Source organism: Pristiophorus japonicus, chromosome 10 (genome assembly GCF_044704955.1).
Source record: "Pristiophorus japonicus isolate sPriJap1 chromosome 10, sPriJap1.hap1, whole genome shotgun sequence".
Classification (NCBI taxonomy): Eukaryota; Metazoa; Chordata; class Chondrichthyes; family Pristiophoridae; genus Pristiophorus; species Pristiophorus japonicus.
The window spans coordinates 119333293-119356635 of NC_091986.1; the positions used below are offsets into that span (position 1 = coordinate 119333293).

The 23343-nt window shown below is 43.1% G+C and overlaps 1 protein-coding gene across 3 annotated transcripts in view; it reads left to right on the forward strand.

Moving 5' to 3' along the window:
- The window catches only part of prcp (prolylcarboxypeptidase (angiotensinase C)), a 101913-nt gene that overhangs the window by 34746 nt on the left and 43824 nt on the right, over window positions 1–23343 (forward strand). For all 3 annotated transcript variants that reach the window (XM_070892060.1, XM_070892061.1, XM_070892062.1), the window contains exons 3-5: window positions 3028–3129; window positions 5552–5733; window positions 7076–7233. In XM_070892060.1, coding sequence (XP_070748161.1) covers window positions 3028–3129; window positions 5552–5733; window positions 7076–7233 — 442 coding nt within the window. The remainder of the gene's footprint in view (window positions 1–3027; window positions 3130–5551; window positions 5734–7075; window positions 7234–23343) is intronic.

The window sequence follows — 23343 nt, forward strand, 5'->3', positions numbered from 1 at the left end:
ACATGACAGGTTTTACCTTGTCGGTATTCTGAGCACAGAATATGGGTGCTGAGAGAGCCATATTTCTGGGCAAAAACGCTATTTCGAGTCTTGCACAGTGGCGCTCCTCTCTCCAGCAGTACGTGGAAAGCGCGCCACAGAAAGATGCCCGAAATTCCCGCCAACTGGATTTAGCCAAATATAGTGAAATATCACCAAAAACCCAGTCGCAAAGTCAGCAAATTTCTAGCCCTAAGTCTGTTTCCACCATTTTCTGTTCTTATTTCAGATTTCCAGCATCCACAGTATTTTGCTTTTGTATTAATGTTTCAGATACCCTTCATCAGAACTGAAAACTAAAAGATAAACAAAACATTTCAGTAAGGTTAAGACCAAGAGAGAAAAAAATAAGGAGGGAAGAGGAACAACAGATACTTAAATCATGGATTGAATGACCTACTTAATGCCAACTGTTAAATGATATAAAAGCCCAGTAAGGTAGTGAAAAGGCATTGAAAGAACAAAAGCACATTCCATTAGTTAAGAGGATGAAAAACAGGTGAACTGATCATTGATCTCCTTGCTGTTTGTAGGACCCTTGCTGTGCACAAATTAGCTTCTGCATTTACTTATATAACAACAATGACATCTTTTCAAAATTAATTTTGTATTTAAAGTGCTTGGGGAGAGTTTTCCTTTCTTCCTTCTTTCCTTTCTCTCTTGCGTTTTCTTTCTATTCTTGTTCTCTTTGTTTTTCTTAAAATCTTTCTCGGATTTCATGCTAAAGGGAAATCATGCTTGACAAATCTTCTGGAATTTTTTGAGGATGTTTCCAGTAGAGTGGATAAGGGAGAACCAGTTGATGTGGTATATTTGGACTTTCAGAAGGCGTTCGACAAGGTCCCACACAAGAGATTGATGTGCAAAGTTAGAGCACATGGGATTGGGGGTAGTGTACTGACATGGATTGAGAACTGGTTGTCAGACAGGAAGCAAAGAGTAGGAGTAAATGGGTACTTTTCAGAATGGCAGGCAGTGACTAGTGGGGTACCGCAAGGTTCTGTGCTGGGGCCCCAGCTGTTTACACTGTACATTAATGATTTAGATGAGGGGATTAAATGTAGTATCTCCAAATTTGCGGATGACACTAAGTTGGGTGGCAGTGTGAGCTGCGAGGAGGATGCTGTGAGGCTGCAGAGCGACTTGGATAGGTTAGGTGAGTGGGCAAATGCATGGCAGATGAAGTATAATGTGGATAAATGTGAGGTTATCCACTTTGGTGGTAAAAACAGAGAGACAGACTATTATCTGAATGGTGACAGATTAGGAAAAGGGGAGGTGCAAAGAGACCTGGGTGTCATGGTACATCAGTCATTGAAGGTTGGCATGCAGGTGCAGCAGGTGGTTAAGAAAGCAAATGGCATGTTGGCCTTCATAGCAAGGGGATTTGAGTACAGGGGCAGGGAGGTGTTGCTACAGTTGTACAGGGCATTGGTGAGGCCACACCTGGAGTATTGTGTACAGTTTTGGTCTCCTAACCTGAGGAAGGACATTCTTGCTATTGAGGGAGTGCAGCGAAGGTTCACCAGACTGATTCCCGGGATGGCGGGACTGACCTATCAAGAAAGACTGGATCAACTGGGCTTGTATTCACTGGAGTTCAGAAGAATGAGAGGGGACCTCATAGAAACATATAAAATTCTGACGGGGTTAGACAGGTTAGATGCAGGAAGAATGTTCCCAATGTTGGGGAAGTCCAGAACCAGGGGTCACAGTCTAAGGATAAGGGGTAAGCCATTTAGGACCGAGATGCGGAGGAACTTCTTCACCCAGAGAGTGGTGAACCTGTGGAATTCTCTACCACAGAAAGTTGTTGAGGCCAATTCACTAAATATATTCAAAAAGGAGTTAGATGAGGTCCTTACTGCTAGGGGGATCAAGGGGTATGGCGAGAAAGCAGGAATGGGGTACTGAAGTTGAATGTTCAGCCATGAACTCATTGAATGGCGGTGCAGGCTAGAAGGGCCGAATGGCCTACTCCTGCACCTATTTTCTATGTTTCTATGTTTCTATGTTTCTCTTTCTCCATTTCTTGCTTTTCCTTTCTTCCTTCTAATTTACTTATCTGTTCTTCCTCTGACCTAGTGCTGCAAATCCCCTGGGAGGATAGACGCACCAATGTCAGTGTTCTCGAACAGACCAACATCCCCAGCATCGAAGCACTGACCACGCTCGACCAGCTCCGTTGGGCGGGCCACATTGTCCGTATATCCGACACAAGACTCCCAAAGCAAGCGCTCTACTCGGAACTCCTACATGGCAAGCAATTCCCAGGTGGGCTGAGGAAATGTTTCTCAATGCCTCCTTGATAAATTGCAACATCCCCACCGACACCTGGGAATCCCTGGCCAAAGACCGCCTTAAGTGGAGGAAGAGCATCTGGGAGGGCGCTGAGTACCTCGAGTCTTGTCGCCGAGAGCATGCAGAAAACAAGCGCAGGCAGCGGAAGGAGCGTCGGCAAACCAGACTCCCACCCACCCTTTCCTTCAACAACTTTCTGTCCCACCTGTGACAGAGACTGTAATTCCTGTATTGGACTGTACAGTCACCTAAGAACTCACTTTTGGAATGGAAGCAAGTCTTCCTCGATTTCGAGGGGCTGCCTAAGATGATGATGATGATGGTTAAGTTACACTTTTTGTGTTGGCTTTGCTGCCTTCCATGGCCAAAAAACTAATGGTAATTTAAAGAGAAGTTACCTGGCTAGGTTCCAGTGCAGGCACATAGAGTTCTTAAAGGGTCATTGGCCTTAGATGGTTATCTTTCTTTCCTCCTTCCCATTCTCTCTCAAAAAAAAAAGTGGATGATGGCAAATCCTAACTCTAGGTGAAAGTTGAAATGCTGAAAACCATCTGTAAGGTAGGTAATTTAGTATTTTTCCTCTAAGTTATTCTCTTTAACTTCCTTGATCACAATCTGTTTTTGTATTTCTTGCTTCCTTTCTTTTACAACCAATGTTAAAATAACAGGTTTTATATATTTTTTTAGGGTTTTATGTGGGATGTATCAAAGGAACTGGGAGCCATGTTGGTGTTTGCCGAACATAGATATTATGGAGAGTCTATGCCGTTTGGGAAAAAATCATTCAGTGTGAGTTGGAAAAAAACACTTTACAAATGTAACTTTTTTGTCTGGTATATTTCAGAGACACATGTTTTGGTCTATTCAATTCTGAGCTACCATTGTCTTCTGTTCCTGCTATGTTTAAATGCAGTAGAGATTTAGTGGTATGTATTGAGCACTATTGCAGTACTGTTGGGATGTTCAATTCATGCCATTAAATCTATACAATATAGTTAATTATCTTTAGATAAGGAAATGTAAGTGTAGATTTTCCAATTGGTCTTATTTTAATGTGAGGGTAATCTATTTAAAATAAATACTATAAGTGAGTTACCATCGGTGTTAAAATAACTCTCATCGGGGGTTTAGGGTTTAGATTTCAGAGGTTGGAGCTGTTCAATAGTTGACAGTGCTCATTAGAAAAATATTCTGTGGGTTCACTACTTAGTCCTTATCAGCTATTTCATAGAGTCTCATCCACACATCCAGCTTGGTGAAGTTCCTGAGCATAACCGGGTGAGGCAGTCGAATACTCAGTAGTCATCACCTATTTGTGAATTGCCTTGAGACGTTTCTTTACATTAATGGTGCTATATAAATGCAAGTTGTAGTTAACTTTGAGTTTGCTTCAGTAGCCTATAATCTCAGCTCTGTATTTATAATTCAGTTGGCTCTCTGCCAGGCACAGTAACTCCAAGTTAGTTCTTTGTCATCAGCACTTTTTTTTAATATTAATTTTGTAAAAATCAACAAAATAAAGGGACTAGGAGGATGTTTAAAATGCATCAGACAAAGAAAGGGCGAGATGTTGGAATTGATGACAAGTAATATGAAATGCAAAAGTATGTAAAATACAGAAAGAATGCTTGTTCAGTTTCTAGATGTGATTTATAATGCAAATTTTAGCAGGGCTCTATGCCTTTTGCATTTGACTCAGCCTTTGTGTGCTGGCGAGGAAGGATCAAACAATTCCAAAATAGTCTGTTGGGAAGAATTGAAAACTGAATTAGGCAGATGGAAAGGAACAGCTAAGGCACTTCTGTGTGGTTGTCGGCCTGTTTATGGTGACAAATGTGAGTTGAATGTACAGAAAACTCAATTCCTGCTACTGCTATAAACTTCCTGAATTAACCATGTTTGAATTGAGTCGGTGAAACCCATCAGAAGAGGCATGTGGAGCCGGGCAGGTTTCACTGCCAAATTCCCACAGCCTCAAAAAGATTTTCTGACTGCTTCTGCTTCTATTCTCAAGGCAGTAAATTTTAAAATAACACTCAAGTGAATGAAATGAGAGGGGGGAGTGAAAGAGAGCAGGCACGGATGGGAGAAGGAAATCTGTGCAGGCATGCAGTCGCACAAATATAAATGTTCTTTTGTTGGTTTTGATTTTGAAACTTTGTATGCAGCGCAGAAGTGGTGGAATAAGTCGGGAAGGAACATGATACAAGAGCACTGCGGATATGGACAGCCATCTGTGTTTCTTATCCTTTCTTTTTAACACATCTTGGAGTATGAATGGGGCAATTTCATGAAGCAGTTGGTGGTAAATGGTGAGCCTGGGTTAGAACTCTGGGCCGTTATATAACTGAGGTACATGACTAGGGAAGTAAATCCATAAGTCACAGTCCATGAGAACAACTTGTAAAGTAGTCTGGGAGAAGTGGAAAGTGATCAAGTCAGGATTCGTATGCTTTTAAAAATAATGTTTCCATCCCAGTTTATTTAATCAGACAAATGCTGCTTCTACCACCCTCATGTTATGAATATTGTGACTTTCAGTAATTAAGTACTTGATTATATTTTTTGCATTTTCAAAGAATGAGCCTGCGTTCAAAGCCATATTCAAAGGATTACAGTAAAATTGTTTCACTGGAAACAGTCCAAATGCTTAGTACGTGGGATGTAAAATAATGCTGCAGACATTGAATTGATATAACCAGTGTTTTAACTCTTTCACCACTGAAGACTTTGATATTTACAGTGTAGATTGGTGTGAGCCTTTTAAAATGGCCAGCTGTAACACATTAGAACTGCACAGTGATCTTAACCTGTTTACAACATTCTTCTGTTATTTATATGCTCTACTTTTTCTGCTGGTGCTTGTGCTGCCTTGGGTGTGGGACCAATGTCGTTGGTACAGCATAAACAAGATAAAGTCACAACAATCTTCAAATCCACTGGCAAGAGGTGTTCCTGCTCTGATATTCTGCATTTCAGCCATCTTCCCAAATTGTCCGATGCTGTGTGTGTGTGGTGAATGTGCCCAAGCATATGTATGAGCTCATTTTGTGTTGATTCCCTAATTGTGCTCTTTATACTGTTTAGCTATTTATAAAAATAATTTTGTTCACATGGACATATTTTGAAATATGTAGAGGTTATTAGGAAATGTCATGTTCACGTTCAGTTGTTTAGTTGTAATTAAGTTTTACCAATGCTTCTCTTTTAGAATCCTAAGTACTTGAATTACTTCACCTCTGAGCAGGCTTTGGCTGATTTTGCAGTTCTTATTAGGAGTCTCAAACAGACCATCCCTGGAGCTCAGAACAGTCCTGTTATTGCTATAGGAGGTTCCTATGGAGGAATGTTAGCAGCCTGGTTTAGGATGAAGTATCCAAACATTGTTGTTGGGTGAGTATTAGTTTGAGAGGGGAAGGGAAAGAAATCACGAAATCATTAACGGGAGGCAATACTTGACTTCAGGTTTAACACTTGAATATAATTTAAAATAGCCCAGAATTTATAACTGTTTTTGAATGTACAGTTTTGAAGGAAAATAATTGGCTTCCATTTTGTACTCCATTTGGTCTTTAAACAATTTTCTTTTGGTTCAAATGCTCCATTTTTAAAGTAATGAATTTATGGCCGATAACTGAGGCAAACATATTACAGTACAAATTGTGTTTATATGTAGACACAAAGGAATATCATAGCTTTGTTAAAATATAAGGTACACTTGAAAAACATTCCAGTATGGATTCTAATTATCTTTGTATAGTTTTTGTGGAAGAAAATCCTGTAGAAAAACAGATTTTTGGGTGTAATAGTTAACCAGATGATTTTCATGACCTATTGCTTGGGTATAAAATTACCACCATAATTGCTAAACATTGGCAAGACCCTACATATAGTATTATGTCTCGCTTTGGTAATTGTTTGTAAAAAGACATGGAAGTGTTGGCAGTGGTTCAAAGGAAGAGACTCACAACAGTACCAGATATAAAATTAGAAGTTTGCAAAAGGAGCTGGGGAAAGATAAGATCCAAACATGAATTGTCAACACGGAGTTAGTTGTAGAGCTATATCAGAGAACCTACTTCAAACTCATTTTCTCCTTTCCATACTCTTTTTTTTTAAAGTCTATTTTGTTTTCACGTGTTTTTAAATGTCATAATTAACTTAGCTTCTATATCTACTTGTCGTCACTTTCTATAGTCACTTATTATAATTCTATGGTACAAATAAAACTTGGTATCGCAATGACTGCTTAAATAAGTATTGTGCAGTTTGATCCAAACCAAATTTTAAATGAAAACGTGGTAATGTTCCTATATGGATACTTGCATATACAATCTGAATTAAAAAAAAATGAAATCTTATTGCTTCCACAGAAATCTAAGCCATCCTAACGTTTTATATTAGCAATTTTTAAATCTGGATGTGAATACGTTGTGTTTGTAGACCTATGCACTAGCAAATTTTTTTTTGTAATATTGAAATCTGGGAAAAGAATAAGTGATGATTATTCTCTGCGTAATTAGGTTGGCTTTGAATTTGTGTTATGAATATTACTGTACAGATGCTAAATATGTTCATATGACATTCATTTCATGCTGTTTTAATGATAGCATTAAAATAAATGGCCTAACATTTTTGTTAAAATAGTGGACAATTTTTATTCAAACGCATTAAGCATTATTGTTCGCTAATATTTGCACAACAGAATTTTAAGCCATTTGTGTTTGTGTTGTAGAGCTCTTGCTGCTTCTGCCCCAATCTGGCAGTTTGAAGATTTGACCCCATGTGGAGTTTTCTACACTATTGTAACCAATGACTTCTTGAAGAGTGGAAAAGGCTGTGTTGAAAGCATCAGGAATTCTTGGGATGCAATAAATAACTTGTCATCAAGAGGTAACGAAGCCCTGTCTGAGATTTGACAACTATTACAGTTTTTATTTATTATTGGTTTAAAGGATTAAATCTTAAATAATTTAACTTCAATTTCCCTGCCCTATACTCTAGTTCTGAGAAGGTAACTTGTGGAACAGAATAATTTCTGCAATATGATGTTTGCCCACATAAAATCACTACACTTCCAAATAATTCACTGAAGTGAAAAAAAAAATGTAAAAGAAGAATTATATATGTATTGTACAATACGTGCCACCAGAATATACTGTTTGCATAGAATTGTTCCCCTGCAAAAATACACCAATTGCTAGCTGTAAATCTGATGAGAAGGTGCTGTTATTTCTTGGTATACCATCATATTTTTGAGTATTTATTTAAGAACCTGCATTGCCCCAATTCCTGACCAAAATAACATTACAAATACAGTCATTGGCTCAGAATTTGGGGTCAATGGTGAAGCGACGGCGCTGACTTTGAAGAAAGCTACCCACAAAGATCTACCAATCTCTGTGTCATGAATTTTAGCTCTCCTGACATTGGCTTGAATCTGGTGCCAAATCAAGCAAATATCCAGTGTCCAGCAACCATGATGTCATCAAGCGGCTGAGCAGCCAATCACATTGAAGGATTCTCAGACAGCAAACCAGAAAGTAAAATCCACAGATTCAAATTTAATTTTTATAAATTTTAGAGAGCGAAATAAAGATTGGGATGTACACGTAGGATTGAGATAGAAGCTGAAATATCAAGAAATTTTTAAAACATATTATTTTAAAAACCATGTAATTCTTAATCATATTAATGGAAAAATTTGACATTCCACAAATATAAAATGAGTTTAGCAGGGCCAGGTAGTTGTTCAGCCATCAATATGTCGTTAAAAACCCAGTTACACCTTTTTCAACAAGGCGTAACTTTTTCAGGGGGGTATAGCAGTAATATTCCAGCATAATAGTGGAAGTTTTCATCCCTTAGTGTGATTGGAATTGATTGCCGGCTCTGGGGAGTTCCACAGTGCAACCTGTGGCAGCACAGGGAAAGACTGACCTCAACTTCTGGATTTCCACGTTTATTTGCGCATGTGCTAAATCCTGAAGTTGCTGTCAGTTTCAGCGCGTAATGTCGGCGAACGCTGACAGTTTCACCGTCATTACCACAGTTAAATCCGGGCCATTATATTCACCTTGTAGGTGATACCAATTTGTTGACTTTTTAAAATTATTCACAGGATGTAGGCATTGCTGGCAAAGCCAGCATTTATTGCCCATCTCTAATTGCCTTTGAGAAGACGGTGATGAATCGCCTTCATGAACGGCTGTAGTCCATGTGGTGAAGGTACTCTGACAGTGATGTTAGGTAGGGAATTCCAGGATTTTAACCTGGCAACGATGAAGGAACAGCAAAATATTTCCAAGTCAGGATGGTGTGTGATTTGGAGGGGAACTTGGCGGTGGTGGTGTTCCCATGTGCCTGCTGCCCATGTCCTTCTAGGGGATAGAAGTCGCGGGTTTGGGAGATGCTGTTGAAGAAGCCTTGGCAATTTGCTTAATGCCACACTTGGTCAAATGCTGCCTTGATGTCAAGGACAGTCACTCTCACCTCACCTCTGGAATTCAGCTTTTTTTGTCCATATTTGAACCAAGGCTGTAATGATGTCTGGAACCGAGTAGTCCTGGTGGAACCCAAACTGAACTTTGATGTGCAGGTTTTTGGAGAGTAAGCGCCGCTTGAAAGCACTGTTGATGACCCCTTCCTTCACTTTGCTGATGGTTGAGAGTAGATTGATTTTTACTAAGTCATTTGCCAGTCCGTACTATTTTCACATAGTCTAAGCTATCACTGTCCTTCGAAGACTTGCCGAGGAGTATCTGCTTAATGAAAACTATTAATGACAACAACAAAATAGACTTGCATTCATATAGCACTTCCAACATAGCAAACAATCCAAAGTACTTTACAGAAAGTAAGGGAAAGGTTGCTGAGTTATGGAAATAGAGATTAAGAAGGGTAAATCAAATGGTTTTGAGAAGATTTCATCTTCTTTGGAGCAGAAGGAGGGGAGAAAGTAAGCAATGTTGCGGAGGTGAAAATAAATGATCTTGGTGATGGGTATGAATCTCAGCTCGGGTTGTGTATACGGCCAATGAGGATGAAATTAATGACATGTAAGGGAATTTGTGGCAGGGGCCGAAAATGATGGTTTTGGTCGTCCCTTTGTTCAATTAGAGGAAGTTTGGATGCATCAATGATTGATATTGGACAGGCAGTGTTTCAGCACAGACATGGTTGTAGGGTTGAAGGAAGTGGTGGAGAGGTAAAGCTCGATGTTCTGAAAGCTGACCCCATGCCTATGGATGATGTCATCAATGAACAGCATGTGTATGGGGAAAGAGGAGAGGTAAGGATAGATAATAGCTTTGATGATTGGATGTTGCAAATTTCTTCTGAAATAAGCAAATGATTTCTATTTTGAACAAAAATAAATGTTCAGAAAATTCTAAAAGAATTATCCTTTCCTTTCCCATCTTAATTCATTTATTTTTAGATAAAAAAAGATTTTGACTGGAACCCAACACTTGCAAAGACATATTTGAACAGAGATTACTTTGTAGGGGATACTAGCCTACGATTTTCCAATATGTATTGGCTACAAGGTACCTCAGAAACTTTACCCCATTGAGTAAGTTGGTCTTTCACAAGCATGAAGGATTGAACTTCTGCATGTGTGTGCTTGTGTGTGGATGTAAGAACCTTTGTCAGGTAGTGGATAATGAGATAAAAACAGAAAATGCTGGAAATACTCAGCAGATCAGGCAGCATCTGTGGAGAGAGAAACAGAGTTAAAGTTTCAGGTTGATGACCCTACACCAGAAGGATAATGAGACTCGTGCCTTGTTTCATGAATACTGTGGGCTTTTTGTGAAATTCTGAATGGTTTTAGAATCATTGGGGGAGGAATTCATTTTAGCCAATAAAGTTGCCAATGGCATTAACGGCCACTGAAAATGGCCGCAATGCTAACGGAGCAACATTCTTTTGGGCAGGAGGGGGCGGTGGATGGAGAATGTTGGCGCAGTGTTTAACTGTCGCACAGCGGCATGCAACGCCGTCCTGTTGGCATTACTGGATGCATCTGATCTGAAGTTCGTGTGCAGGAGTGGCATTGGAGCTTCGCACAGCCTCTGGAAGCGAGGAATTGTGGGAAATGAAGAGGTCTGAGAATTAAAGGGGCCATGCACACTGAAGCAATACAAATTAATATGGTGAAACAATGCAGTTTTGAGCATTTTCTGCCTTTTAAAAATATATTTAACTTTAAAAAGAAGTCCCAAATGTGAATATTCAGCTCTTAAAGCGGAATTCCTTTCCTTACCTCAAAAAATGGGAAAAATGTCTGAGCACCAGCACAAATGGCTCAGCAAGCCAGGGAAGGGGCATCCAGGGTCTCGCACACAGCACTCTATCTTTGTGCAGAGGGTCAACATTGCAAGCCAGGCCCTTTACCCACAAGGGCTAGGAGGCTGTCCAGAAATGGTGTGATTATGTGCATGAACATTTTTGTGTCCTTCTGCGCATGTGCACCGTGGACTCTGCCCCTTTTTGCGCATGCGTGCTCGATCCAGTCGCGTATGCGCAGTACGACATATGAGGAAGCCGGAAGTGGGGCTGAACCGCGTGGAGCTGCTGCTCTAGTCTGAGCCTGCTACTGGAACTTTTGGGTTACCTGGAACATCGCTGTGATTATCTACACGAACATTTTCACGGCCTTCTGAGAGAGAGAGGAAATCGGAGGGGAGGGAGAGACACTGGAAGAGAGAGGGAGAGTGGGGAGAGAGTGAGAGAGAGTGACGGGGGTGCAAAGAGAGTGAGGGGGCTGAGGGAGAGAGACTGGGGGAGAGAGGGATACAGAGACTGGTAGGAGGCAAAGAGAGAGAGGGGATCAGAGAGGAGAGAGGGAACTCGAGGAGAGGAGGTCAGGAACTATGAGGGTGGGGGGAGGGAGATGTAAAGAGCATGGAGAGCACAGTGGGGATGTAGGAATAACATGATCCAGGTCTAAAGGGGAGAGGGGCGGGAGGGAGTTGAGAGCTTGAACGTGATCCCGATGGTAAGACGGATCATGTTCTTCCAACCCCACCCCCTTTACATCCACACCACGTTCTCCCTCTCCTCCCCCTACCTTGGTTGATTTCTTGGAAAGCTTGGTGCGTGTGGCAAGTAACATCATTGGACTGGACTATATCCGGAAGTCATGACATTGTCACTATTCATTTCATGCCCAATAAACCGATCAACAATCTGTGACCCACACATAATGTCCCATCTATGGCGGGGCAGGGGAAGAAGGACAGGAACTTGAGTGGGGGGGAGAGGAGTTCTAGAACTTGGGCCGGTTGGAGGGTGGGGAAGGTCAGACACTTGGGTGGGAGGAGAATATCAGAAACTTTGGCTGGGGGTGGGGAGGGGAAAGTCAGGCATTTGGGTGGTGAGGGGTGGGGGCAGGAACTTGTTTGGGGAGTTTGGAGAAGATCTTAACCTGTGAGAGTGAACTCTGTCTGTTCCAACTGAGCTCTGTTCTGTCTGGAGTCAGCAGTCAGAATGGCTCGAATTATACTTTGCAAAGTCACTGATTACCTAGGCAGGGCGGTTCCAATTACACATTCTTGAGAAACTGCTGCGTATGTCTTATCGTCCGAGGCGACCAATTAGCAATCAAGTCTCGTGATCAAGGGAACCCAATCAGAGTTTTAGGTGTTGCAAACGTCCCTCCAGAAAGAACGATGTGGGAGCACATCACCAAGGCCGTGACTACCAGCTGTGTCACCCCCACCACCTAGCTCCAGTGCCTAAAGAAACTTCATAACCTCAGACCACTGGTCAGATTCAGTGAATGCATCTTCAAAAGATATCTCCTACTAACCTCACCACTGGCCTCACACACTGCCCAATGCACAACCGCCACCTCCAATCATTCATCTACCAACAATCTGCATCAATTACGAGGCACATCTCCCATTCCTAGCCTCGCCTCAACTCACCTCCTTGGAGGAGATGGTGCAGGCCATTCTTGGCAGGAGCATGGCTGAGCCCTTGGCCAGCCACGGGGCTGAAAGGATACAAGCTGCTGGTATTCTCATACATTATTGTCTTTCTGGCATGCACCTCATATTTTCCTACCCTCCCATCACCACAACTCCACCCTTGTGCCTTCCTCATTTCACACACCCAAGAAATACAGCCTGCCCAGCTAGTGGGTGAACATGAAGAGGGAGATAAGAGTGAAGAAGAACAAGATGATGATGATTGATTTGACACTCCAAGCTCCTCAAGGTTAACCAGCAAGGATATTTACAGTGTCCCCCACTGAAAGGCAGCAGCCTTCCACCAGCCATGCTGCAGCCACTGGAGTAGGACTGCGTAACATCAGTAGGATAGATAAAGGCACGTACACGACAGTCACTAAGAGAATGCATACAGGTGATGAGTTGATTTCTTGATGTCACATTGGATGGCTAGATGTAGATAGGTGGATTGGAAAGTTTGCTTTATGGTGGCTTTTATTTCAGCATCGTGGCCAAGAGGACGTTGTGATGGTCAGTAACAGAGGGACGGTAAGGTGTGGGACTATTGTTGAAAGGTCACTGGGACCGCAAGCAGATGATTCCATCCCGGATATTCCGGTCACAAAAGGGGCTGTTTGGGATGCAACCTTCCCTCTGATTCCTTCTCTTCTGTGCAATGTGAAATGATAGCATAAAATGCTGGAAATACTCAGCTGCTCCGGCAGCATCTCGACCTGAGACGTAAATTCTGTTTTTCTCTCCACGGATGTTGTCACCTGCTGAGTATTTGCAGCATGTTCTGTCTTCTCAAAGGCCTTCATGTACCAACCGAGCCCTTGCAAGCATCCAGCAGCAATCTCCACACACTTAAAAAATATATTCACATCTATTGCAACAATCCATCATTTCAATAAAAATAAAAAAACCCAGTCCAAAACCATAAATCCAAACTTACTGGAATGATGTCTGTGTCCTTTTTAAAAGGTGCAGACATCACCGCTGTCACCTGCACTGAGTTCAGCGCTAGGGTCAAAGTTTGTGCTTGTGATATTAAATCGGTGTTGCACGCCACTTTATGTCAAAACCCCGCCATTTTGTTCAGTATGGCGCTATCAGTTACTGGCAGCGTAATGGTAAGGACGAAAACTGCAGCTAACAAAAGTGTGACTGCCACCTAAGGCCACAAATTTCAAGCCCATAGAATTTTACAGTACAGAAGGAGGCCATTCGGCCTGTTGTGCCTGTGCCGATTCTTAGAAAGAACTGCCTAATTTAGTCCCATATCCCAGCTTTTTCACCATAACCCTGCATACCTCTTCTAGGACATGTCCAATTGCCTTTTGAAAGTTCCTATGGAATCTGATTCCACCACCCTTTCAGGTAGTGTGTTCCAGATCTTAACAACCCTCTGTGTGTGTGGGGGGGAAAAAAGATTTCTCCTCATTTCCCTTGTTTAAAAAGGGAGAAAGGGATAGACCAAGCAATTACAAGCCAGTCAGCCTAACCTCGATGGTTGGAAAATAAGGAGAAAAAGTTCTGAGGGACAGGATAAATCTTCGTTTAGAAAGACATGGGTTAATCAAGGACAGTCAGCATGGATTTGTTAAGGGAAGGTCGTGTTTAACTAACTTGATTCAATTTTTTGAGCAGGTAACAAGGAGGGTCGATGAGGGTAGTGCGTTTGATGTAGTGTATATGGATTTTAGCAAGGCTTTTGATGATAAGGTCCCACATGGCAGATTGGTCATGAAAGTAAAAGCCCATGGGATCCAAGGCAAAGTGGCAAGTTGGATCCAAAAATTGGCTCAGAGGCAGGAAGCAAAGGGTAATGGTTGATGGGTGTTTTTGTGACTGGAAGGCTGTTTTCAGTGGGGTTCCGCAGGGCTCAGTACTAGGTCCCTTGCTTTTTGTGATGTATATCACTGATTTAGACTTGAATGAAGGGTGTATGATTAAGAAGTTTGCAAATGATACAAAAGTTGGCTGTGTGGTTGATAATGAAGAAGAAAGCTGTAGACTGCAGCAAGATATCAATGAATTTGTCAGGTGGGCAGAACAGTGGCAAATGGAATTCAATCCGGAGAAGTGTGAGGTAATGCATTTGGGGAGGGCTAACAAAGCAAGGGAATAGACATTAAATGGTAGGTCACTGAGAAGTGTAGAGGAAAAAAGGAACCTTGGAGTGCAGGTCCACAGATCCGTGAAAGTAGCAGGCGAGGTAGATAAGTTGGTTAAAAAGGTATGCAGAATACTTGCCTTTATTAGCCGAGGCATAGAATATAAGCGCAGGGAGGTTATGCTTAAACTGTATAAAACACTAGTTAGGCCACAGCTAGAGTACTGCGTGCAGTTCTGGTCACCACATTACAGGAAAGATGTGATTGCACTGGAGAGGGTACAGAGCGGATTCATGAGGATGCTTCCTGGACTAAAGAATTTTAGCTATGAGGAAAGATTGGATAGGCTGGGGTTTTCTTTGGAACAGAGGAGGCTGAGGGGAGATCTTATTGAGATGTATAAAATTATGAAGTGCCTAAATAGAGTGGATAGGAAGGATCTATTTCCCTCAGCAGTGGGGTCAACAACCAGGGGGAATAGATTTAAAGTATTTGGTAGGAGGTTTAGAAAGGATTTGAGGGGAATGGGGTTCTGGAACTCACTGCTGGAAAGGGAGGTAGAGGCAGAAACCCTCACCACATTTAAAAAGTACTTGAACGTGGACTTGAAGTGCCGTAACCTACAAGGCTCCGGACCAAGAGCTGTAAAGTGAGATTAGGCTGGATAGCTCTCGAGTTGTAGTCAAATCAGAAGAGACTGCGGATGAGGGCGGAACCAAAAAAACGAGGAAAAGGGTGTACGAAAAATACTTGGTTCATGATCCGGCAGACCCAGAGAAAATTGATAAATGGTCCAAGGAATTGCCCAATCCAAAGAAAGGGGGAGTGAAAACGTGGGACCAATTGGACCGCTTAAGAAATATATATCAACTTCATCCCTGGGACGGAGTGCAAATTTTGACCATAATGGTGCCAAAAACACAGGGAAGAAAATTGCACGACAAGGTAGAAGAAGCTTTGGGGCAGGATGAGCAAGAATTAGATGCAGGATGGGAGGCGATTAAACACTGGCTGCAAGCCTTCAGTCCAGCTAAGACAGACTGGGGAAAAATTGCAGCCTGCCAACAGAAAGGAACAGAGGAGGTCCTGGAGTATGACGAGCGGTTTAGATGCACGTGGCTAGAACATTCGGGTATGAATAATACGGATGAGGAAATGGATGAACAAGTGTTTGGACCCCTGAAAGCAGCTTTCGTGGCAGGTCTAAAGCCAAAACTGTCCAAAATGCTTAAGGTAGTGTTACCGGACTGGGAAGGGAGAGGAACTATCTTTGCAGCATTGGTGGATCGATGTAACCAATTAGATCGGAATATGGGAGCTAAAGTCTGAGCTGTACAGGCTATGGGATGGAAATCCTAGGATTCCGATAAACAGTCATTAGGAAAATTACCCGGAAAATGTCATTATTGTGGGAAAGAAGGTCACTGGGCCAAGACGTGCAGGGCAAAACAGAAAGGTCGTGGCTGGGGAAGAGGATGCAGCCAGGGATACAATTCAGCCAACAAATCAGGCTTCTCACAAGATAACGACCTCATAGAAGCATTTAAGCGACTGACAATACAACAACAGAAGGAGTTACTTGGGATAGAAAAACGATTAGAGCCCACCCTGGCCCCCTCCTCGCACTAATACAAGAAAGGGGAGATGGGCTATATATAACTGTGAGGGTGGGCGATAAGGATGTGGACTGTCTTTTAGACACAGGTGAGGAATTAACATGCTTACCCCTACAATATGGAGACTTTTTGCCGTTGGATGGTAGGGCACGTACAGCCTATGGAGTTGGGGGCCATAAAATGGAAATTAAAAGGCCAACGCCGGTACTTATAGGGCTGGGTCCACATGAACTAACCACGCCGGTCTGGATAGGCCCAGTAGATCAACCCCTTTTGGGAATGGACGTTCTAATCCAAATAGATTCATCGTTGCATTTCAAGGATGGTCGGGTGACATGGTCAATTAGAACTTTGAAGAAAGAAGAATTGAAGGAACACCCGATATGGGCTAAAGATAAGAACGATTGTGTCCTACTCCAGATGGAGCCTGCGTCATTTACCTGGACCAAGCCTCCATGCACTAAACAGTATCCCATCAGTCCAACTGCCATCGCGGAAATCTTACCGGTTATTCAGCAATTGGAGAAACAAGGGGTGCTTATTAAAACGCATAGCTCCTCCAATAGCCCCGTGTGGCCGGTACAGAAATCTAATGAGACTTGGCGTTTGACTGTCGATTATAGGAAAGCTAACCAGTGTATTGATCAAAAAGCTCCTTTGGTCGCAGATCCCTCCACCATTTTTAATGCCCTCAAACCAGAACATAAATATTTCTCGGTTATAGATATGGCCAACGGATTTTGGTCGGTGCCTCTGGCAGTGGAGGTTCGACAGTGGTTTGCTTTCAAGGTTCAAGGACAACAGTATACTTGGACCCGGTTACCGCAGGGTTTCCACAACAGCCCTACGGTATTCCACATGGCTTTACAAAGCCATTTGCGAGAATTACCTCCCCTGTCATCCACAGTCATCCAATATGTATAGACGATATCTTGCTAGCTTCAAACACTGAGGAACAGCATGAACAAGATTTACGAGCTTTGCTGGACCACCTTCGGCTGAAAGGACATAAAGCCAGCATCGACAAAGCACAAATATCCCAAGAAGAGGTTGTATACCTGGGACAAAAGATTTCACAAGGAAAGAGAGAACTTACCCAGGATAGAACTGCAGCCATTCGGGCTGCTAAAAACCCACCACTATTCAGGAACTACGGTCTTTTTTGGGATTGTGTAACTTTAACAGAAATTGGATTGACTCCTTCACACAGCTTGCTCAGCCATTGAATGGTATTTTAAAGGGGAAACGTGCCTCTAAAGAAGCCATCAGCCTCACTAAGGAACAGCAAGAGGCCTTCCTGAGTTTGAAAAAGACTTTGTGTTCGGCACCGGCTCTGGGAATCCCCAACAGTGGTAAGCCATTTACCCTGTTTGTCCATGAGAAAGAAGGATATATGACAGCTATACTGACACAAGAACATGGGGATCGGCAAAGACCTATTGGCTATTATTCGGCAAAACTGGATGCGGTAGCCCTCGGATGGGGAAGTTGCCTAAGGGCCATGGAAGCTACATGTCGAGCGGTAATGACCACTGCGGGTCTAGTCCTCGACCAAAAGCTGATTGTCAAGTGTCCCCACACCGTACATGCTTTGCTGTCTATGACTAGAATGTCTCAGGTGACGGCAGCTAGATGGACCCGCTGGACAGCAGTTTTGGAAGCTCCTAATCTCCATATCATCCGGGCCAGCCCGGTTCATCCCGCAACTATGCTCCCGATGTCAGAATCGAGGGAGCAAGAGAGGGGAGAATGTGAAGAGCATGACTGCGTGGAGATTTTAAAAGAAACAGAAGAAGCAGCCTTAGCAGCAGAGGAGCCTCTGCACAACCCAGACCTCATCCTGTTTACAGATGGTTCCTCCTTTGTTGACAATGGTACCAGAAAAGCAGGATGGGCAGTTACAACCTTATATGAGGTGGTGGCAAAAGGATGTTTACCCTCAGGAACGTCAGCACAACAGGCCGAGTTACAGGCCGTGTCGGAAGCATGTCGAATAGCAGAAAGACACACAGCCAATCACACTGCAAAGGTCTTGTGTAAGGATTACATTCCCCGATGGGGAGTCCCGAGTAGCATTGACTCAGATCAGGGAACACACTTCACAGGTGCTATCTGCCAAGAAGTCTGTAGGTTACTGAACATTACGTGGGATTTACACTGTCCTTATCGCCCACAATCATCAGAACAAGTAGAACGAATGAATCGAACTCTGAAACAACGGCTTGCCAAATATCACCAAGAAGGAACACCATGGCCCCAGGCACTACCAATAGTGCTATGTAGCATTAGGGCAACCCCGAACAGAACTACAGGTCTAAGCCCATTTGAAATTATAACCGGAAGACCCATGTCGCTGCCAGGAACTATCGATTTACAAAGCTGATGTTCACTTAATGAGTGACACTTTGTTATCATACTGTCAGAACCTAACCAATGCTATTAGTTCTGTTTCCCGACAGGTATCGGCAGCTTGGAGTAATCCACCCGAAGGAGGACATGACATAATCCCGGGAGTCTGGGTGTATGTGAAAAAGTTGCATAAAGAACCTTTGGGTGCCAAGTGGGAGGGACCTTATCAAGTGTTATTGACCACCCAGGCAGCTGTTAAAGTCCAAGGAAAGAAAGCCTGGATCCACGCTTCACATGTTAAACGAGCACCCGTAACTGAAGCTGAAATCTAATAAGGACAATTACTTTTTGCGAAAATGTATAAATTTACTGGGCATATGCCTACTGGGCATATTCTAGGCATATGCCTACTTCTTACTAGCCGACCCTCTGCACCAAAGGGAAATAGTAGGGTAACAAGGGAATTACATGTAAATACCTTTTTATATATGTCATACATTTATGCCAAACAAAGTAACATTTCTAGTTGTTGGATGTGTGCGCATATTCCTATTCACTCAAAGGGAGAGATTCCCTTGAGGCCAGTTCCCTTGAATATCTCGGAAATGGCTGAATGGATAATTAATCAAAACAAAATAGCAATGCGTTTCAGGATACGGAAAACTGGGCACGTAAATGGGAGTCAGCAGGTTACAATCTGACTACCTTTGAACCGTGCTACAATAATTCCAAACGGCCCCCATTTTTTGTTATCACTAATACAACGGGAATAGGAAGACCGGGGGAATCGGTCTGTCTGATTAGAAACATCAAAGGAGGCCAAAATATGGGGTATAGTAACTGCTCCCGGAATTATAATATAATCAAGCCATGGAACCGTCCAAACTGGGCCGATATGGGAATTCTTAACGTAACGGAGATTCTGAATAAAACAGATGGAAAAGCCTGGACAGGCCCCAGAGTGTTGCTGACAAAGAAACAGCTAACATTCATTGCCTATAATGGCACCTATTGGGTGTGTGGCACAAGGTTGCCCCAGAATTGGACGGGATCCTGCTATTTAGCCTACATTGTGCCTTATATGTATCATATAAAGTCACTGTTGGAACATTTACACCGTCCTAAGAAAGAAACAGAGAGGTTCTTTGCCATTCTGATCCCCAGGTATGGGACCGCCAGACTGGCAAGGGAATCCATTAACATGGCATCCGTTGTGGTAGCCAATGATACCTCAGAGGACCTAGTTAAAATCAATGCAGAAATGGTAGCAATCCGCACAGTAGCCCTACAGAATAGACTGGCCCTTAACTACATCCTGGCTGAAAAGGGAGGTACTTGCACCCTACTCGGAATTGAGTGCTGCACATATATCCCAGATAGCTCCGAAGAAATTACCCACTTAGCGGAGCATATCCAAAAGGAGGTCGAAAAACTTAAGCAACCCCCATCATTCACTTTGTGGAGTGGAGCCACTAAATGGCTAGGTTCAATAGGAACTTCACTGGTGGAAGGTTTAATTCTATTTGTTGTAATTGTTTTAGAAACATAGAAACATAGAAAATAGGTGCAGGAGCAGGCCATTCAGCCCTTCTAGCCTGCACCGCCATTCAATGAGTTCATGGCTGAACATGCAACTTCAGTACCCCATTCCTGCTTTCACGCCATACCCCTTGATCCCCCGAGTAGTAAGGACTTCATCTAACTCCCTTTTGAATATATTTAGTGAATTGGCCTCAACTACTTTCTGTGGTAGAGAATTCCACAGGTTCACCACTCTCTGGGTGAAAAAGTTTCTCCTCATCTCGGTCCTAAATGGCTTACCCCTTATCCTTAGACTGTGACCCCTGGTTCTGGACTTCCCCAACATTGAGAACATTCTTCCTGCATCCAACCTGTCCAAACCCGTCAGAATTTTAAACGTTTCTATGAGGTCCCCTCTCACTCTTCTGAACTCCAGTGAATACAAGCCCAGTTGATCCAGTCTTTCTTGATAGGTCAGTCCCACCATCCCGGGAATCAGTCTGGTGAATCTTAGCTGCACTCCCTCAATAGCAAGAATGTCCTTCCTCAAGTTAGGAGACCAAAACTGTACACAATACTCCAGGTGTGGCCTCACCAAGGCCCTGTACAACTGTAGCAACACCTCCCTGCCCCTGTACTCAAATCCCCTCGCTATGAAGGCCAACATGCCATTTGCTTTCTTAACCGCCTGCTGTACCTGCATGCCAACCTTCAATGACTGATGTACCATGACACCCAGGTCTCGTTGCACCTTCCCTTTTCCTAATCTGTCACCATTCAGATAATAGTCTGTCTCTCTGTTTTTACCACCAAAGTGGATAACCTCACATTTATCCACATTATACTTCATCTGCCACGCATTTGCCCACTCACCTAACCTATCCAAGTCACTCTGTATCCTCATAGCATCCTCCTCGCAGCTCACACTGCCACCCAACTTAGTGTCATCCGCAAATTTGGAGATACTACATTTAATCCCCTCGTCTAAATCATTAATGTACAATGTAAACAGCTGGGGCCCCAGCACAGAACCCTGCGGTACCCCACTAGTCACTGCCTGCCATTCCGAAAAGTACCCATTTACTCCTACTCTTTGCTTCCTGTCTGACAACCAGTTCTCAATCCACGTCAGCACACTACCCCCAATCCCATGTGCTTTAACTTTGCACATTAATCTCCTGTGACCTTGTCGAAAGCCTTCTGAAAGTCCAAATATACCACATCAACTGGTACTCCTTTGTCCACTTTATTGGAAACATCCTCAAAAAATTCCAGAAGATTTGTCAAGCATGATCTCCCTTTCACAAATCCATGCTGACTTGGACCTATCATGTCACCATTTTCCAAATGCGCTGCTATGACATCCTTAATAATTGATTCCATCATTTTACCCACTACTGAGGTCAGGCTGACCGGTCTATAATTCCCTGCTTTCTCTCTCCCTCCTTTTTTAAAAAGTGGGGTTACATTGGCTACCCTCCACTCCATAGGAACTGATCCAGAGTCAATGGAATGTTGGAAAATGACTGTCAATGCATCCGCTATTTCCAAGGCCATCTCCTTAAGTACTCTGGGATGCAGTCCATCAGGCCCTGGGGATTTATCGGCCTTCAATCCCATCAATTTCCCCAACACAATTTCCCGACTAATAAAGATTTCCCTCAGTTCCTCCTCCTTAATAGACCCTCTGACCACTTTTATATCCGGAAGGTTGTTTGTGTCCTCCTTAGTGAATACTGAACCAAAGTACTTGTTCAATTGGTCTGCCATTTCTTTGTTCCCCGTTATGACTTCCCCTGATTCTGACTGCAGGGGACCTACGTTTGTCTTTACTAACCTTTTTCTCTTTACATACCTATAGAAACTTTTGCAATCCGCTTTAATGTTCCCTGCAAGCTTCTTCTCGTACTCCATTTTCCCTGCCCTAATCAAACCCTTTGTCCTCCTCTGCTGAGTTCTAAATTTCTCCCAATCCCCAGGTTCGCTGCTATTTCTGGCCAATTTGTATGCCATTTCCTTGGCTTTAATACTATCCCTGATTTCCCTAGATAGCCACGGTTGAGCCACCTTCCCTTTTTTATTTTTACGCCAGACAGGAATGTACAATTGTTGTAATTCATCCATGCGGTCTCTAAATGTCTGCCATTGCCCATCCACAGTCAACCCCTTAAGTATCATTAGCCAATCTATCTTAGCCAATTCATGCCTCATACCTTCAAAGTTATCCTTCTTTAAGTTCTGGACCATGGTCTCTGAATTAACTGTTTCATTCTCCATCCTAATGCAGAATTCCACCATATTATGGTCACTCTTCCCCAAGGGGCCTCGCACAATGAGATTGCTAATTAATCCTCTCTCATTACACAACACCCAGTCTAAGATGGCCTCCCCCCTAGTTGGTTCCTCGACATATTGGTCTAGAAAACCATCCCTTATGCATTCCAGGAAATCCTCCTCCACCGTATTGCTTCCAGTTTGGCTAGCCCAATCTATGTGCATATTAAAGTCACCCATTATAACTGCTGCACCTTTATTGCATGCACTCCTAATTTCCTGTTTGATGCCCTCCCCAACATCACTACTACTGTTTGGAGGTCTGTACACAACTCCCACTAACGATTTTTGCCCTTTAGTGTTCTGCAGCTCTACCCATATAGATTCCACATCATCCAAGCTAATGTCTTTCCTAACTATTGCATTAATCTCCTCTTTAACCAGCAATGCTACCCCACCTCCTTTTCCTTTTATTCTATCCTTCCTGAATGTTGAATACCCCTGGATGTTGAGTTCCCAGCCCTGATCATCCTGGAGCCACGTCTCCGTAATCCCAATCACATCATATTTGTTAACATCTATTTGCACAGTTAATTCATCCACCTTATTGCGGATACTCCTTGCATTAAGACACAAAGCCTTCAGGCTTGCTTTTTTAACACCCTTTGTCCTTCTAGAATTTTGCTGTACAGTGGCCCTTTTTGTTCTTTGCCTTGGGTTTCTCTGCCCTCCACTTTTCCTCATCTCCTTTCTGTCTTTTGCTTTTGCCTCATTTTTGTCTCCCTCTGTCTCCCTGCATAGGTTCCCATCCCCCTGCAATATTAGTTTAACTCCTCCCCAACAGCACTAGCAAACACTCCCCCTAGGACATTGGTTCCGGACCTGCCCAGGTGCAGACCGTCCGGTTTGTACTGGTCCCACCTCCCCCAGAACCGGTTCCAATGCCCCAAGAATTTGAATCCCTCCCTGCTGCACCACTGCTCAAGCCATGTATTCATCTGCACTATCCTGCGATTCCTACTCTGACTAGCACGTGGCACTGGTAGCAATCCCGAGATTACTACTTTTGAGGTCCTACTTTTTAATTTAGCTCCTAGCTCCTTAAATTCTTTTCGTAGGACCTCATCCCTTTTTTTACCTATGTCGTTGGTACCAATGTGCACCACGACA